Below are 18,128 nucleotides of genomic sequence, written 5' to 3'. Positions count from 1 at the left end.
GAGGCCCATCTTCATGGCCGCCACACCAACTGCTGGGTAAAGCCATGAAGGATACAGCGGGGAAGGGCTAGAAAGTGATGGAAATTGGGAGGTAGGTGTTCCTACTCTTAACTAGGGTGATGAGAGAAGACCTCTCAGAGCAAGTGAGATCTGCAAAGAGACTTGGGTGATGTGAAAGAGGCTTTTCAAGTGAAGAACATTCCAGAAGGTACTATGTGATGGCCCTGAGGTGGAAGCATGGTTGGGGAATTGAGGAATAGCAAGAGGCTTGTGTGACTGGAAAAGAAAACATCAGGAAGGATGACAGGACTGCAGGGTTGGGGGAAACCCAGATCATGGAGCCTTGTCAGCCACAGAAGGGGACTTGGGCTTTTATTTCAAGTGACATGGGAGCCCCAGGAGTTGTTGAGCAGAGGAGGCACATGATCTGATTTATATTTTAAAAGGCTTGCTGGTCTGTAAGAGGCAGAATGGGAATTCAAACCAAGCTCAATGTGACATCAATCTCATCCTGTAGTTTCCAAACTTGCCTGCCCCCTGCCTACCTTAGAGATAAAGTTATTCTAAGGAGGTTCCCAATGGCCCCCTTGAATTCTGGACTTGAACAGGTGACCTGGAGGTAACAATGAACAAGCTAGGAATTTCCCGCATGTTTAGAACAAGTAGGTGACACACACACATGTCAGAGCCAGCCCTCTGGCCGAGTCAGGCGAATGACCAGAGGCCTTCAGTTCCTCTTCAGCATGTGGCTCTGTCACTAGCTATTGTGTAAACCAGGACACAACGCTCAATGGGGTTGCCACTCCAGCAGCAGAACGAAGGTCTCTCCAACAGCTTCCTGTCTGCAAAGTCCAAGTTTTGAGCTCTTTGATCAGAAGCTGAGGGCCAGGAAAAGAGAGAGATGAGGTGTCAGGGGTGAGCCCCAAATGTCCGTTATGGATAACAGTCACTTGGGGGTTTAGGTGGTTCATTGAGAAAACAGTAAGGGAACCAGAAGTGGGGGGATCTCTAGGGCTCTGCATCCCTGGAAACTCTTCTGGAAATTGTCCCTGATGGGGGAAGTCTTTTTCTCCACCTCCATGGTAGCCGGTTCAGCTCCATGGCTGAGCTGAACTGAGAAGGGCAAGTTCCTCTAGTTGGACAGTCTTGAGCCCTGGGCCCCTCAAGGACTGCCTTCCTGAACTTCCTATTTGACTTCCTCATCCTCATCCTGCAGTTCCCCACTGCAGCCTCTGGGGCTGACCCCCAGCAGAGGATGAGTGGCAAGAGAGCTGGGTTTTCATTCTACTTGCCACGGACCACCGGGGGAACCTCTCTACTGTGGATTTCCATTTCCCTGTCTGTAAATGGGCTCTTAACTCTTGTCCTGCTGACTTCAGCCAAGTATGGTCAGGACTGTAGAGGGTTGAACACAATATATTTAGTCCACAAACGTATATGCAGGGCCTAATACATACCAGGCACTTTCTAGGCATGGCTTCAGTGCCATCACCTTCTTGGGGTCCATATTCCATACATCCTTACCTATTCTAATGGATCAGTACCCTCGTCTCATCCATCAGAACCTATTATCTATAAAATCTTTGCTATAAGTCATTTACACTTAAGTATGAATTGCATCCCTGGTAAGAATTTCCCCTGCCCGGGGCACCTGTGTGGCTCTGTGGGTTAAGCCTCTGCCTTCAACTCAGGTCATGATCTCAAGGTCCTGGGATCGAGCCCCGCATCTGGCTCTCTGTTCGGCGGGGAGCCTGCTTCCCCTTCTTTCTCTGCCTGCCTCTCTGCCTCCTTGTGATCTCTCGCTTTCTGTCAAATAAATAAATGAAATATTTTTAAAAATAATAATAATAATTTCCTCTGCCCTAGGCAGCACTCTTTGAAGTTTAAGAGGAGGCAGAAGTCCAGCTCAAACTGGCCCAGGCAGGAGAGAGAGATTATTGAGAAGTCCATGAACACATGCTTCAGGAAGGGCTGCATTCAAGGGCTTAGGAATCTGCGTTTCTCCCCTTCTTGGCTGTTTACAACTCTTTTCCAGCCACAGGCCAATGGATGACTCTCAGTGCCCAGGATGGAGTCATATGTCCTCCTCTGCTTCTGTTACTGCAACTCTGCTTGGCCAGACTTGATCACAGACACCCCTGACACACACACACACACACACACACACACACACACACACACACACACCCCTACAGAGGTTGAAGTCAGCTCTACCCCAATCCATGAAATGAGGGTGAGGGAGAGGTGGTTGCCAAAGGAAGATTGGGAAGCTGTTCTCAGAAGAAAGGTGAGCAGAGACTATGCAGGAAAGAACGATCATCCAATATCTCGCTTCGTATTTGGAGAAATGGAGGCCCAGAGAGTGGTTGGGAATTGTCTGAGCTCACATAGTGAGCTTGTGGCAGAGGTGAAACCAGAATCCAGGGCTCCTCGGCCTCAGCCCCCACAGGCCTCTGCTTGAGCCTAAAATCTCCTTAAAAACCATCTCTCCTGCCCAGTCCACAGGATGCCCAGGAAGTGCCCTGGCCTCTCCCCCTTGGGTTTCACTCCCAGCATGCAGGAGTCCCTGAGGCTCCCCAACCTGCATGGTGACCGTGGGAACACCCAGGGCAAGTAAACTGACCTTTTTCATTTCCCTTCCGTGTCAGGCCTGCAGAAGCTGAGGGGGGAAGGGGTGAGTTTCAGTTTCCAGGAGCTTCATAATGACCTGAGGAAGCCAGGGGTCAGCACTTCTAAGCTAGTCTGGGACCAGGCAAGCAACTTCTGCTCTCAGAGCCTGGTTTTGAGTCACATTAGACAAGAATCATGTGTTCAGAGGTTTCAAAAAGCTTTTCACATCCCTGTCACCCAGGACTTCAGGCTGAGCCTGAGAAGCAAGGGCCTCCTACTTTATAGGGCAGAGAAAGCAGCTCAGGGGAATTGACCTGCCGAAGGTCACGTAGCCAGTCAGTGGCAGAACTGGGATCCAAACCCACGTCTTCTGACCCCAAGTTTAGCCCTCACTCCACTACATTGGTGGGTCTCACATTTACTGTGTATAAGAAGCTCCTGAAGAATTGTGAGAAATGCAGATTCCAGGTCCTCATCCCCAGAGACTCTGGTTCCTTCAGTCCAGATTGTAACCCAGGGAGATGCACAGAGCAGTAAGGACTATTTGGATACGAGCAGTAAAAATCCGATTCAAATGGTTTCAGACAAATTTGAGAACTTATCTGCTCATGAACTGGAAAAATCCTGAGGTTGGCAGGTTTCAGGCATTGCTGGATCCAGATGTTCATACATGTCTGCAGGAATCACTCTGTCTCCGTCGCTCAGCTCTGCTGGCCTCTGATGACTTCACACTAAGACAGTCCCTCCCTTCATGATGTCAGAATGACTCCCAAGAGCTCCAGTCCCCTACACCTACCCCTACATCAGCAATCCCTATAGAACAGAGTGCCGCTTTCCTAATTTTCCCAGCAAAATCCCAAGGCCAATTCTGATTACCTCAGTTAGGATCACATACATATCTATAACTGAATCAACCACTCTTGGTCGTGAGGGGGAACGTGGAATTCTCTGACTGGCCAGATCTGTATCAAGTTGTCAATCCCTGAAGGCAAGGGAGGGGTTTCCTGGTTTCTCCGGGAAAATCTAGGTGCTGTTATCAGAAGAGGAATGGATGCCAAGGAAGCAAGAGCAAAAAGTGTTCACTGCTTTGCTACCAGAATGATCACACAAATCATCTGGGCCTCAGTGAAATGCACATTCTGATTGTGGGCAAGCTGTGATTCTGCATTTCTTAGAGGGAGCAGGGGTACACATAAGGAGGGGAGGGGCAGAGGGAGAGCCCCGATGTGGAGCTCCATCTCAGGATCCTAAGGTTATGATCTGAGCGAAGGCAGACACTTAACCGACTGAGCCACCCAGGTGCACTGACTCTGAATTTCTAACCGTTTCTGTGTGATGCTGCCGCTAGGCCTCACACTGTCACACACAGTAGCCAGGCGCTCTGTTACATTTCTAAGCTCACTTCAAGCCACTGTATCACAGAGCCTCTGTGGTCCCATCCTGCAGAGAGGGCTTAGGCCATGTCACTCTTCGCTCATCCTCTCCTCGCCCCCATCCATCCCATGACCCCCAAAACCCACCCAAACAGCAGCACCATTTATTTGGGAACATACTTGTCAACAAATTGCAGACTCAACTGCCTTCGTCACAGCTGGAGAAACCATCCTTTGTGATCTTCAGTAACCTTTACATGAGGAGCCCCGTAGTAAACTCTTGTTGGAATTTAGTGTTCACAAAATACTTGTTTCTGTCGACAAATTGCTGTGCTTCCTGGAATTTTGGCGTGACAATGTACAAATTCCCATTTCTTTTTTTTTTTTTTTTTTTAAAGATTTTATTTATTTATCAGAGATGGGGGGGCAGAGAGAGCGAGCACAGGCAGACAGAATGACAGGCAGAGGCAGAGGGAGAAGCAGGCTCCCCGCTGAGCAAGGAGCCCGATGCGGGACTCGATCCCAGGATGCTGGGATCATGACCTGAGCCGAAGGCAGCTGCTTAACCAACTGAGCCACCCAGGCGTCCCCAAATTCCCATTTCTATCTTGGCCAGTAAGAAGCCCAGAGATAAACCTAGTAGGTAGTAGTGGCGGGACCCTAGGCTTCTGGTTCAATACTCTTTCCTTTCTCGATGGGGTAGCATAACTCTTTTTGAGTCTTGGAGCCCTCTGGATATGGTCTAATATTATAAACTCCCTCAAATTCTTTGTGGAAGTTAGTGCTTCTTTGGAACATTCTTGTTGTTTGGGGTCCCCCCCCTATTTATTTATTTATTGGGGGGCGTGGAGAAGGAGCAGAGAGGGAGGGAAAGGGAAGGGGAAAGAATCTTAAGCAGAGTCCTTGCTGAGCGTGACCCAGATGCAGCGCTTGATGTCACAACCCTGAGATCGTGACCAAGAGTCGCATGCTTAACCGACTGAGCCACCCAGGCACCCCTTTGGAACATTCTTGACTTTGCCCAAATCTTGATTGAAATCCTCCCCATTCTTCAAAACCCAACTTGTTATGCCGCTGCTCGAGTATTGTCAACAGTTTTCTTCCTCTATGAACATATTAATATACATGTTAGTGGCAGAACCCAGATGTATTCGTTTTACAAAAATGGCTTGATATTATATATCTTTTGAAGTTTGCTTTTTTTGTTGTTTTGTTTTAACTCAAGAAGTATCTTGCTGATCTTTGTGTGGCTTTGACTGTCTTTGCCAATGTGTAACAGCTTCTTAGTATCTGGCTTTGGAACATAATTCTGTACGTTCAGTCTTTCTGTTTCAGCTCAGTCGCTGGAGCAGGAAGCATGTACTGATGCTTTCACTTTGGACTGATTACAGGCCCTGGGCATGCATTTATTCACTAATTGTGATTTATGCTCCTACTATGTGCCAGGGAGCCGCTAAGCCAAGCACTGAGGGACACAGACATGAGCAGGACCAGCCTCTACTGTAATCTTAATGATAGACATGTTCTGTGTCTGCTCTGACAGGTGGCTCTTGGGCACCTGAAACATGGCAAGTCCCAATGGAGATGTGTTATGTTTGTAACATACATGCTGGGATTGAAAAACTTAGTGTACGAAACACAAGTATAAAGTATTTCATTGAGGGGTGCCTGGGTGGCTCCGTGGGTTAAGCCTCTGCCTTCGGCTCAGATCATGATCTCAGAGTTCTGGGATCAAGCCCCGAATCAGGCTCTCTGCTCCGCAGGGAGCCTGCTTCCCCTCTTTCTCTGCCTGCTTCTCTGCCTATTTGTTCTCATTCTCTCTCTGTGTCAAATAAATAAATAAAATCTTTAAAAAAATAAAGTATCTCATTGATAATTTTTTAACTTAAAAAAAATTGTTATGTATTTATTTATTTAATTTTTATTTTTAAGTAGGCTCTCGGCCTAATGTGGGACTTAATCTCATGACCCTAAGATCAAGAGTTGCACACTCTACTGACTGAGCCAGCTGGGCACCCCTCATTGACAGTTTTTATATCGATCATATGTTAATAATTTTTGACACGTTAGGGAAGATAAATGTATCTTTAAATTAATTCCCTTATTTCCTTTAACCTGGAAAAATATGGCTGTTGGAATTTTTAAATTATATGCATGGCTCCCATTACATTTCTGGGTCTGGTGGTCACAAAAATGAGCATGTCTGAGGTCACGTCACGTCAAGCAGTGGGATAGTTCTCCTGGTTTAGGGGGATAGTCACATTTCATACAAATTTGACCCCTGCCAGTATTTAACTTTTTTTTTTTTAAGATTTTATTTATTTATTTGTCAGAGAGCGTGAGCACGGGCAGACAGGCAGGCAGAGGCAGAGGGAGAAGCAGGCTCCCTGCTGAGGAAGGAGTCCGACGCGGGACTCGATCCCAGGATGCTGGGATCATGGCCTGAGCCGAAGGCAGCCGCTTAACCAACTGAGCCACCCAGGCGTCCCCAGTATTTAACTTTTTAAACGTTATATTTTACTGGGCAAAAGTTGAACTAATGGGAACTCCCTATTTTCAAAATTCGATTTCTTGGGGCACCTGGATGGCTCAGTCAGTTAAACATCTGACTCTTGATCTCAGCTCAAGTTTTACTCTCAGAGTTGGGAGTTCAAGCCCTGCAGTGAGCTCCAGCCCTACTTAAAATAAATAAAATAAAATAAAAATATTTTGCTATTGCTGTATCTCTAAGCTCGTGGGTCAGAGGAATGGCAATCTGCATTTGCTTTATCCTCCAGGGCAGGTCCATGTTTGCTAGTAAACAGAATTAGTTACGGTTAACATTTTTGTAATGTTTGCTGTGTGCTAAGAACCTTGACATTTATCAACTCATTCCATGCTCACCACCACCCTGGGGGTTAGAACTCCACCATCCTTTCTCAGATGTGGCCTTGACTCATGCATCAACACGAAGTTTGCAGAGTCCCGTTGCTTAGGATCTTGTGACCATCTCGAATATAAATTGCTGGGATAAATGATACTCTGTAGGGGCTCAGAGAAGCAGAAGGAGCTGCCTTGTATCACACAGCAGTGTTCTTCCCAGAACACTCTAACATAATCAAAAAAAATATGAAATGTGATATGATTGTATGCCATACAGAACCATACAATATGGTCTCTTATTTCCAGAACCATAATACCCATTAATCACAAGTCAAAGAGAGATGATTTAAATGCATCTAAGTACATTATAAAGCAGTGATTAATTGTGATAATTTTTCAAATTAATGATCCAGCACCCTGGGAGCCTGAAGAAGTTCCTTATTTTATTCACAACAGGCAAATGAAGCAGAAACCGCTTAAGTCTTCAAGTGGTAAATTGTTACCAATTCCCACAAGGACAGACAAAAACATCCTTGTGAATAAAAAGAATCTTTTTTAAAAAAGTAACTCCCCTAAGCTTAGGAATATGGATTTTTTTTTTCTTAGACCACAAACATGTGTTTATTTTAACAAGATAAGTATAACTGAGTTCTAAATGCTTTAGAGGAGAATTACAGTTATGCAGAGCTGAGAAAAACAATTACTCTCTCATGTGGCTGCTTAGGGCTCGTCTCAGCAAATACACGTGAGCATTTTGAGAGAAGAAATAAAACATTTCTGCCATTTTGCAATTAAGTTTTGACTCTGATCTGAAAAACACGTTTTTTTTAATATCTTAAAATTTCACAAATCCATTGGCAATGTCTATCAGCTTTACCTCCAAAATATCCCCTCCAATCCTCAAGTCCATTGTTTACCACCCCTGGGCCAGGCCACCATCACCTCATGCTTGAACTTCTGCTGTGGACAGGGTTCCCTGCCTTGCCTCCTAGAGTCCCTACTCCACTCAGCAGCCATTATTTGAAATGCAAATGAATCCCATCATTCTCCTGCTTAAAACTTTCCGTGGTTTCTCATCATCTTTTAGAATCAAAGCCAGATTCTCCCTTGGCTATAAAAGATGTGGCAGCCTTGTCCCAGACCACACCCCTCTTGCCTGCCTGGGACCTCCGGCCACACTGGCCTCCTTTCAGTACCACATTCTCTCCGAGCACATTCCAGCCTCAGGGCCTTTGCACTTGCTGTTCCCTCTGCCTGGAACACTGTTCCTCACTGTGTTTCATGACTGGCTCCTTTGTGCCATTTGGGTCCCAGGTCTGACGTCATCTCCTCAGAGAAGCCTTTCCCAATCACCCTGTCTAAAAAAAAAAAAGCCCTGCACCATTGTTTCCTGTCACATCCTTTATGGTTCTCTTCAACACTTTTCACTAAATTTATCGCGTTATGTATTTGTTTACCTGTTTATTGTCTGTGTCTCCCATTCATCTCCAGGGTGAGCTCCATAACGGCACGAACTCGCTTATCTTATTCATGGTGTAGAAGAGTGCTCAGTAAGTGTTTGCTGAGTAAACAAAGGAATGAATGACCAAATAAACTCATGAGAGAAAGAAGGAAAAAGGAAAGGGGGGGTGGTGTGGGGGTGTGGGAGGAAACTATTATAAGGCAGTTATAAAATGATACAAGGAAGATGATGCCTTGGCTACCATTTAGCTAGACTGTTTGAGCCATATTATGCGACCTCATCTTGGTCGTTTAATATAAAATGATAATTTATTAGATCGTAATAGTATAGTTTCACTTTACTGTTTGCTCTGAGTCCCACGCTGTGCTAAGTATTTCCCCGCCTACATGTTTTCTCATCCTTCCAGCACCCTGCAAGTATGTTGCATTATTATTATCCCCATTTTGCTGATGAGGAACTGAGACTGGGGAGCAGGGCGAGTGAGGAGTGAGGTGTTGGTGGGGTGGAGGGGCCAAGCATCAGCTCAAGGCTTTCTGAGCCCAGGTTTTCTGATCTCAAGGTTTTCTGATCCCAGAACCCGTGGTGCCTACCACCCACTCTGCTTCAAGGCTCTGCCTGTTGAATTTTGATGATCCTCATGATTTATTTCTCTGAATAAACTCCCCATTGCAAGGGTTCTTGGTAGCATGGCTATGACAACTTGTCAATTCTGTGTGGGTATGTGGTAGACACGGACGTGGAGAAGCCCAGAGGTGACAAGGGTGGAGTGAGTGGGCTTGGCAGGGGTGCGGGGACAGGGTAGGGGAGAGGGAGCCAGCCTGAGGGCAGGGGGCCTGGAACCCAGCATCTAAGACTCTCCTGTGTAGGGCTGGGGGCAAGCCAGGCTCACTTCCCTTCTCTCTGATGCAGGATGGGGTGCATGAAGTCCAAATTCCTCCAGGACAGAGGCAAGGTCTCAAAAACCGAGCCCAGCACCAACCCACACAGCCCTGTGTATGTGCCAGATCCCACGTCTACAAGCAAGCGGGTGAGTGGGGGAAGAAAGGGGGGTTCAGCAGCCCGAGGGACTGCCCCATGCTGTCCCAAATTGCCCTAACAGCCTCCTGTATTCCCAACGGTCAGCAGGGGTGACATGGAGCTGACCCATCACCAGCAGTCCCTTGACTCTCTGGAATACTTCTGCACCGAGGACCTGGGGCAGTGACGTCACTCCTCCTTATCCAGCTGCCCACACCTTGGCCCCTCCACCCGCCCTCCAGGGACCAGGTCCCGGTGGGCATGGCAGAGGCCCCAAGCCCGGGCAGTAGCACGAGCAGCGCTGAGAGTAGTCAATGACCTGATGAGTAACAACAGCAGTTGAAGTGGTGACAGTAATGACCGTATTAGTGCTGTAGCGACAACCGTAATAGCAATTATAGCAGCAAGAGCAGCAGGAGTATGATGGCAAGCGCAGACAACGCAGTAAGTAAGCAAAGTGGTCATAGTAGTAGAGGTATTCTCTTACTTCTCCTCTGCTTATACAGAGCCCACGACCAACCATGCACTGTCCTAAGTGCTGTACAGTTATCAGCACCTTAAAGCCTCACAGTAATCCTAGGTCTCCATTTTTGTTACACGGATGAGACACCAGAGCTTAATGATGTGCTGAAGGCTGTACAGGTAGCAAGGGGTAGAGGCAGGATTCAAACCTGGGCTGTCTGCCAAGTGCCAGTGTTTGAAGCAGGAGAAACAGAGGTAGAAGCCAAGTGCTCATGAGGAACTATAGTCAGGGCAATACTAGTGGTGAGAACGGGAGCGGTAGGTGCCCTGGCAGTAGGGCCCCTAGTCCTGTAGTCATGAGAGGGGTAGAAGACTCGGGGAAACAAACAGAGGGTTATAGAAGGGAGGGGGGGTTGGGGGATGGGCGAGCCCAGTGATGGGTATTAAGGAGGGCACAGATTGCATGGAGCACTGGGTGTTAGATGCAAACAATAAATCGTGGAACACTACACCGAAAACTAATGATGTACCGTATGGTGACTAACATAACATAATTAAAAAAAAATGGGGGGGGGGGTGGAGTGATTGAAGAGTGGCTATAGCAGTAACTGGGCTGTTAACCGTAACAGTATCAGAACCGGGAGCGGTGGTGATGGTACGGTGGTGATGGTACTATAGAAGCAGGAACAGCTGTAATAATCTTCCCATTCTTGGAACACCTGCTGTGTTCTAGGCTCTGGGGTGAGGGGCTTCTACAATATTAGTCCCCACCAAAAGTGGTGAGGCAGGAGTTGTGCCACTTTAAAGCCACTGTGACAAAGACTCAAAGAGGTGAAATGTCTCCCAGGGGCCACACAGCTGGGGATAGCAGAGCCAGGTCTTTCTAACCCCGAGGCTGGGGTGCTCTCTACTCTGGAGTCCTGGACTCTGTGCTGTTATCTGAGGTCATCTACGGAAGCGCGGTCTCTGCTTGCTGCCTCCAGAGACAGGGGTGCACTCTCCTTCCTGGAGCAGGCCCTTAGAAAGTTCTGCCTCATATTGAAGGGAAGCCTGTTGTCTCATACTCTGACTCCTTGTTCCCAAACCTGCCCATCAGCCCCACACCAAATACATCCTCTCCCTTTGCCCCATGACAACCAGTAGAGAATAAAGCAAACATATTATCCCAACCCACCCATTCCTTCCGAATCATCTTTCACACAACATGGGTTCCTGGCACCTCTCCATTCTGCTTGCCCTTCTCCAGGCATGATGTCTCAAACAGGGCTAATTTGGGGAAAGGGGCGGGGTAGGGGGTGTTAGTGGAATAGTCACCTCCCTCCCTCTGCACTTAACCTCTATTAATACATCCTGATCCTGAAATTATATGAGCTTTTCACACCAGTGATGTCCTGAACTGACATCTTAAACCCTAAGTCACTCCTACATCTGTTCTCTCTCCTAACCTGCGTGGACCTGGGCCCTTTCTGTGGCTAGAGCTCCAGGTTCTCTGAGGCCCTCTGGCTTGGCACCAATGGGAAGCAAAGAGTCTTCTCCCACTGGTTTTTGGTTGTCTCCTGAGCATCAGATTTAAGGGATGTTATTATCAGCCATTTGTCCTTCTCCTGCAGGGCATTAATTCAGTGATGAGTTAGTAAGTGTTCCTCAGAGAAAGGGTTCCCAGGCCAAACCAGTTTACAAAACACTGACCAAAACAGACTCCTTCTCTGTGGGAGTCCTCAAGCATTATGGATCTTGATGGGCTTTGTGGATCTCCCCCCAAAAAGATACTTCTCATTGTTCCCCACACTTGTTTCTCCAAGTTTACTTAAGTGTGTGACATAAAAACACATTCCCCTTATAAAGAAAAGTCACAGATTACAGTGAAAGCTACAGTTGCCCTGACCAATGTTTCCCTCCCCAGAGATATCCCACTCCTCTTCAGAGGCATCAACCGTTGTCAGTTTGGTGTGGACCCTTGCAAACCTTTCTCCAAGAATTTACACCCACACACATACAGTTTGTGTCCACAGAATGTATTGAGGACGTATGTGTATGTGTTCTCTAGACACGAATCATGGTTCTCCTTCCGAAGAACTAGCTTTGTTCACTCACCAGTGTATCTTTAAGGCCTAGTTGTGCCGGGAATAAAAGTCCATCTCCCTGAGGACTGTGTAGGGTGCCAGGGTGTAGACGGCATCCAAGGTGTAGACCTCTGGGTGAACATTTAGGGTCCCTCATATACAGAATGGAGCCTTTAATGCTGGGACATCTTGGGAGACCTACAACTTCTTCAAACATATCTCAGAAAACACCGATCTGGACCAACCCCTCACCGTATGTCAAGGGAGGGAACAAGCCAGTGTCCCCCAGTAGGCCCAAGGCCAAAGCCATGGCCACAACCCAAGAGACTTGGATCTTTGTGGTGCCCCTTATGGGCTGTGTGACCTCATCGATGTCCCCAGCCCTCTCAGGTCCTCCTCCCATGACACACAGGGCTGGGATGAGATACTCTCGGGTATCCTTTTTGACACAGACCTTCTGTGGCTCCCCACACGCTATCAGATTCATCCCCTTCTCCTGTTTCCTCCTCGCAGCGTCCTGACAACAGCAATAACATCCCACCAGGGTCTGCGGATGGTAAGTATTTGGCAAATGTATGAGGTGGCGTCTTGTTCACGTAGCGGGTTAGGTTAGGTGCTCAGTCAGAGCTTAAGGCGAAAATCCCACACAGTCACAACCACCCTTGCAAATCCTTTAAATTGCTCCCAAAGTACTTTGTATAGTCTGTTTTGTTCTATTACCCTGTATACGAATGCAAACAAAACACCTTTAGCTTTAAACTCTAGAACCGCACCCCACGTGGCACGATCCTTATTTATACCAGAGACAGACATGTCACTGGGTCCAGGGCTGGGTGCCAGTTGTGGGGATGGGAAACACCCAGGGCTGTGGTGGTGCTCAGATAAAGCTTTACCATCCTCTGTGTCTCTCTCCCAGTAGGTCCCGATGACATCATTGTGATCGCGCTATATGATTACGAGGCCATTCACCATGAAGACCTCAGTTTCCAGAAGGGAGATCAGATGGTGGTACTGGAAGAGTGAGTCTCTGTCTAAGACACAGCTACCTTCAATACTCAATCATGCTCTCTTTTGTGTTTCAATAAAGGACCCTATAGACTATCTTATACTAGGGGGTAAATGGCTGATAAGTATCCTAATAGAGGAGGGAGGGTTTGCTGTGAACCTGGGTGAGAGCCACAACAAAGGAGCTTGTGTACTTGCTAGCAGTCCACATCCAGGCAAAAACAGGTGAAAGTGCTTTCTCAGGGCTGCCTTCCTCAGGTTCCTATAATTAAGCTATAGGTTTGTCTATAGACCAGACCCTGCTGAGGTGCCTTTGCATTCAGAAATCTCTGGTCTCAAAAAAAAAAAAAAAAAAAAGAAAGAAAGAAATCTCTGGTCTCTTGAGTTTGCTACTTCCATTCCCCTAGAGTCTTCACTGTCAGTGAGTCCCTGTGTGCTAGGGCTCAAGAATGGGAATGGTTTTGCTTGGTCAGACCACTCCCTGTGGCTCTTGGCATACAATGAGTCTGCCATGGGCACAGGGCCCCATACGCTAAGTATGGACCACTCCAAGTCCAGGGGAAGAGTGGGGCCAGAGACCTAGGGCTGCGGGCTGTGAATGCAAGGACTGGGCTTGATTCTAGACCCTTGCATGCACAGTGGGGACTGTTGCAAAGCTCCCAACCCTGGTGATGGGGTGCATGCTGGGGGCTGGGACCATGGTGACCCTGCCCCTTACCCTGTCTGCTTCCTGGGGTGGGGCTATTCTCCGCCAAGGCTGGGGAGCCCAAGACCGGGGGATTCCCTCTGCTCCCTGACTCCTTTGCTCCCTCCTGTCCTCAGGTCTGGGGAGTGGTGGAAGGCTCGATCCCTGGTGACCCGGAAGGAAGGCTACATCCCAAGCAACTATGTTGCCCGCATTAACTCTCTGGAGACAGAGGAGTAAGTATTCCATTTTTCCTGCCCTGCAGAAGGAAGTATGAGCAAAATCGGTTTGTTCCTGCCTCAGGCCTTGTGCACTCACTGTGGCCCCCCGCATGACCCAGTTCTCCTAGGGGTCTGCCCTTGCCCGTCTCCTTCTCACCCTTCAGGTCTCAAAGAGGCCTTTCTCCGCCACCCTGTCTATGGCGGGTCTCCTCTGGGACTGTGTCACTCATGGACACCTGAACATTTCTCGCTGGCAAGAACAATCTTGTTTCTGTGGTTGCTCACACCTTCCCTGCCTGCCTCCCCACCCTACCCCACCCCCAGATAGGACCATTTGAGGACAGGGACCTTGTCTGTCTGCCAGGGCACCTTCAGCACAGGCGGGCATGCAGAAGGCAGTCAATGCATATTTGTTGACTGAAGTATGTGGTCATGCCAAAGAGGGTCTTCTGGGAGGTGAGCCAGCCCACACCTGGCCAGATATCCCTCATTTGGTTCATTCAGTAGATGTGTGCCTGCACATCACCAAGCCCTGTGCCAGACCAGGGACTTCAAGAACCAGTAAGGCACACCCCTGCCCTCAGAGATCTCCCTATAGCCCAGAGGGTTAGGCTGCAGATCCTTCTCTGTATCTAGGTTGACCCTGAAAACATAAACAGCTACACGGCATTCACACAGCCTCCCCATCCAACAGACATTTGCGGAACACCCAGTAGCCCTGTTTCAGGGACACTAGGTGACTCAGGGCTCCTCCCTGGTGATGTTCCCAGATGGTGAGAGAGATGAGTGAGTGAAACGATGGCCATGCCACGTGGCAATGACGGATCCCATTCACAACTAGCCATTCAAGAAGTTAAAAGTCACTGTGGTTTTTCTCTTTTCTGCCTGCTCCCTCTGGCTTGATGGTATTGAGGGTTTGAAATGCTGACCTATTAGAAATTCACACGTTTGGGCTTTCCCCATCTTCAGTCATGCCTTTCTTGGTGCACATGAAACTGTGTGAAGTCGCCCCTCTCCTACCACGGAGCCTACTGTCCTGGACCACCCCCCAACCCACCCCCAGCACACCCCTTACATGCTGCAGGCAGGGCTTGGTTCCTTCTTAATCCTTCTAGGCTTTCTCTTGGGGCATCCAGGGCTCTGTTCCCAGACTCCAGGATCTGAACACTCACAGATTGCCTGCACCCCACCTCCCCCAGCAGCCTTAGAGGAGGCACGGGCTGGTGGGAATCCTCAAGGGCAACACAATTGCTACGTGGAAAAGACAGGATGCAGAAAACACGTATGACGGGTTATCATTTGGGAACACAAGGGATGACCTCATTGGTGGATCTCAGTCTTCAGTACATCAGCCTCGCCTGGAAGGCTGGTTGAAATGCTGGTCTCTGGGCCCTGCTCCTCAACTGTCAGATTCAAAATTTGCATTTCTAACAAGTTTTCTGGTGAGGCTGATGCTGCTGGTCCCAGGACTCACCTTGAGAACCACTGACTGAAACAGACACACTGGGCTTGCCTAGCACACTCACACTTTCTTGCATCTGTATTAAGAAACTACCAGTGGAGGGTGCCTTTGGGGTCAGGGTACTGGGAAGTATGGTGGGGGGGACAGAATCTTACTTCTTCCCCCTCCTGGAAAGAGACAATACTTTGAATGCTTCAAAATGCAAATGGTGGGGAAGGACATAGAATAAAGCGTGAAAAGTCTGCCAACCAACCACTTTCCCCTCTCTAGAAGCCAGTTTCATATGAGTCTTCCCAAATGCTTAATACTTGTATATGAAAATACAGATATCTCCCTTTATTTTACACCAGTGGCAGATACTACCCACGCCATCCTGCACCTTCCTTGTACAGGTGCAGTGTCCATCATGTAGACATGCTACCATGCCCTCTTCGTGGTCCATGAAATCGTTTCCAGTCCTGGGCTATAGTGAGTCTCCTTGTGTATCTATCATTTCTTCCTTGTGCAAGATCCCTGGGATAACTTCCCAGGAGTGGGATTGCCAGGGAGACGGCTCTCATTGAGTACCCTGCTCCACTGCTTGACTAGTTCACCATAGCACGGATCAGTTCACAAATGAAAGCAGAAAAGGCAGGTGGGCGGCGTCCTATGGTGACAAAGAGCATGGGCTCCAGAGTTAGATGGTCTGGACTTGAATCCTGCCTCTACCACTTCCTCGCTGGATGACACCAGTCAAGGAACTTGCTCTCTCCATTCCTCAGTTTTCTCTTCTATAAAATGGGGATAATACGGGCCATGATTCCATATAATTGTTGGGTGGCTAACAAGAACTTGATGAATGTTAGCTGTCTTTTCTCCCCCAGTTGATACAGAGGAAACAGAGGCCCAGAGGGGGAGAGTGACTTGCTCAAAGTCACACAGCAGATTTGTGGCAGGTGCAAGGCCAGCTGATCTTGGGTCTTGGACATTTTCCATTACAGCACACGAACCACTCCTCACCCTGCTGAGGGTAGGAATGGATTTGGCTGCTGCTGTGTCTTGGGCTTTTCTACTCAATATCCCAAGCAGCCAGGGAAAAAAATGAAAAGATCCAAGTATAAAATGATTGTAATCTCACATTTTAGCTTGAAAATTCATGTTGACTTTATATTCAACTTTGCACACACAGAAGAGGATACATTGTAAAGTTTACAAAGCTCAGGCCCCCACTCATATGAATCCTCTGAGACCCTGGGAGGATGATCATGTGTGCCTGTGAAATTGGCAAAAGCAAGATTTTGACCACAGTTGGTTAAGACTGCTGTATCTTACCAGTCAGTTTTTCTATCCCTCACCATATCCCTCACCATGGGTGGCATTGGAATGACCCATGGGCATTTTGTATTAATAATGCTGTATTCTTTATCTTTAAAAAAAGTTGGGTGTTTTCTTTTTCCATTTTTTGGGAGAAATCTTTCTTTTGGTATTATTTTTCTTAACGAAAGCCTCCAAACCGTGTAAGTTTCCATCTCAGCAAACTCGATTCACTCCTGGTAAAATGTCTGTTTTTATATCAAAAGAATGGATATTTTTCCCCAAATGAATCCTGTGGGGGAAATCGATGCTACAGGAAGCCAGGTGCTCGGTCTTTTGGTACCCAGTGTGAGTGGGACAGGACCCCCTATCCCAAGTTCACACAATGCTTCTGCCCCTTTCCACCAGGTGGTTCTTCAAGGACATCAGCCGGAAGGATGCAGAGCGCCAGCTCCTGGCCCCTGGCAATGTACTGGGCTCCTTCATGATCCGGGACAGCGAAACCACCAAAGGTGACGCCAGCCCTCCCCACCCTACCCCACCCTTCAGGGGTACCCCAGGCATGACTGCATCACTGCAATGCTACAGGGGGGCTGAACAACTCACTCAGCCCACCAGACTGCCAAGTTTTCTCCTGCCCTTTGCTTGAGCCTGATTTAGGTCTTCTCAGCCCCTGTAGTTTCTGGTTGGGTCCCCAAGTGGTTGTGGACCTCAAAAAACAATACTCTGTTGAAGCTTGACCTTCACTAGCTTGTATTACCTAAAATACCCATCATAATATATCTTGTCCACAAGCCTGATTCCCTACTCCTTCCATAAGGAAGGAGTTGACCAGGCGGTAAAAAGAACCCCACACCAGCCTCCTCTGAGACTCTGCTTCAACTGGCATTTGTGCTGTTTTTTGGAAGTTGTGATGTTGGTGAACAACTTCCTGAAATTCCTGTGCTGTGAGGGGGGCTTTCTGCTGGGTGGTCACCCAGGAAGGAAGAACAGTACGCAAAAACAAACTGGCATCCGTTGAGGCTAATTTATCCAAAGGAATGCATGTCAATAAGAAGGCTCGTGATTTCCAACTTCACATGTGGAGTGCTTCTTTACTAATATGTTTAGTCTCAAAGCTGCTTGGTGCAGATTCAGCAAGCAAATTGTATAAAGTGTGACCTCACAGGACCCTGAGCAAACAGTTTGGGGGACATCCATCAAAGACATCTGCCTGGCCTTCTGCTCTCCCCCTAGATGTCCAAACTGGTCAAGCCCGAATGTGGCAGGATAACACCACTCACCATCACTGTTTCAGGCCAGTGCCTGTTTAGACTTTATTTCCTCCCACCCAACAACATCCCTTTAAGCCTCAGGGCAAGGGAAATAGGACCAAAAAAGGCAAAGGCATACAGTTCCTGGCTTCTCCTGTCCAGCTGCTCCCAGGACAGCTGGGGGATTGATTGAGCTGGACCATCCTGCGGATAGAGGCAGGAGAATCAAGAAACCACCCCAGTCCTGCAGGGCGGGAAGGTGAGCCTGGTCCCTTGCACAGGTCCTTCCTCCTCCCCACTGGAGGACCCTAGGGGCCAATTTAACCAGCTTAATAAAATTGACCCCGTGAGTCCCCTGAA

General features: G+C 48.1%; 1 protein-coding gene across 6 annotated transcripts in view; it reads left to right on the top strand.

Annotated features, from left to right (window-relative positions):
- HCK (HCK proto-oncogene, Src family tyrosine kinase) overlaps window positions 1–18,128 on the top strand; it is a 41,859-nt gene that overhangs the window by 6,553 nt on the left and 17,178 nt on the right. Inside the window, exons 2-7 of one of the 6 annotated variants that reach the window (XM_059133592.1) lie at window positions 8,337–8,395; window positions 9,217–9,334; window positions 12,363–12,405; window positions 12,769–12,868; window positions 13,677–13,775; window positions 16,924–17,027. In XM_059133592.1, the coding sequence (XP_058989575.1) occupies window positions 9,218–9,334; window positions 12,363–12,405; window positions 12,769–12,868; window positions 13,677–13,775; window positions 16,924–17,027 (463 nt within the window). In that variant the 5' untranslated portion in view covers window positions 8,337–8,395; window position 9,217. Of the gene's footprint in view, window positions 1–8,336; window positions 8,396–9,216; window positions 9,335–9,503; window positions 9,769–12,362; window positions 12,406–12,765; window positions 12,869–13,676; window positions 13,776–16,923; window positions 17,028–18,128 lie in introns of those variants that run through there. The other 5 variants (XM_059133591.1, XM_059133596.1, XM_059133595.1 and 2 more) reach the window with 5 other exon arrangements.

Source organism: Mustela lutreola, chromosome 9, assembly GCF_030435805.1.
Source record: "Mustela lutreola isolate mMusLut2 chromosome 9, mMusLut2.pri, whole genome shotgun sequence".
NCBI lineage: Eukaryota > Metazoa > Chordata > Mammalia > Carnivora > Mustelidae > Mustela > Mustela lutreola.
The sequence above is the reverse complement of the archived record's forward strand: the minus strand, read 5'-3'. Positions and strand labels throughout refer to the sequence as shown.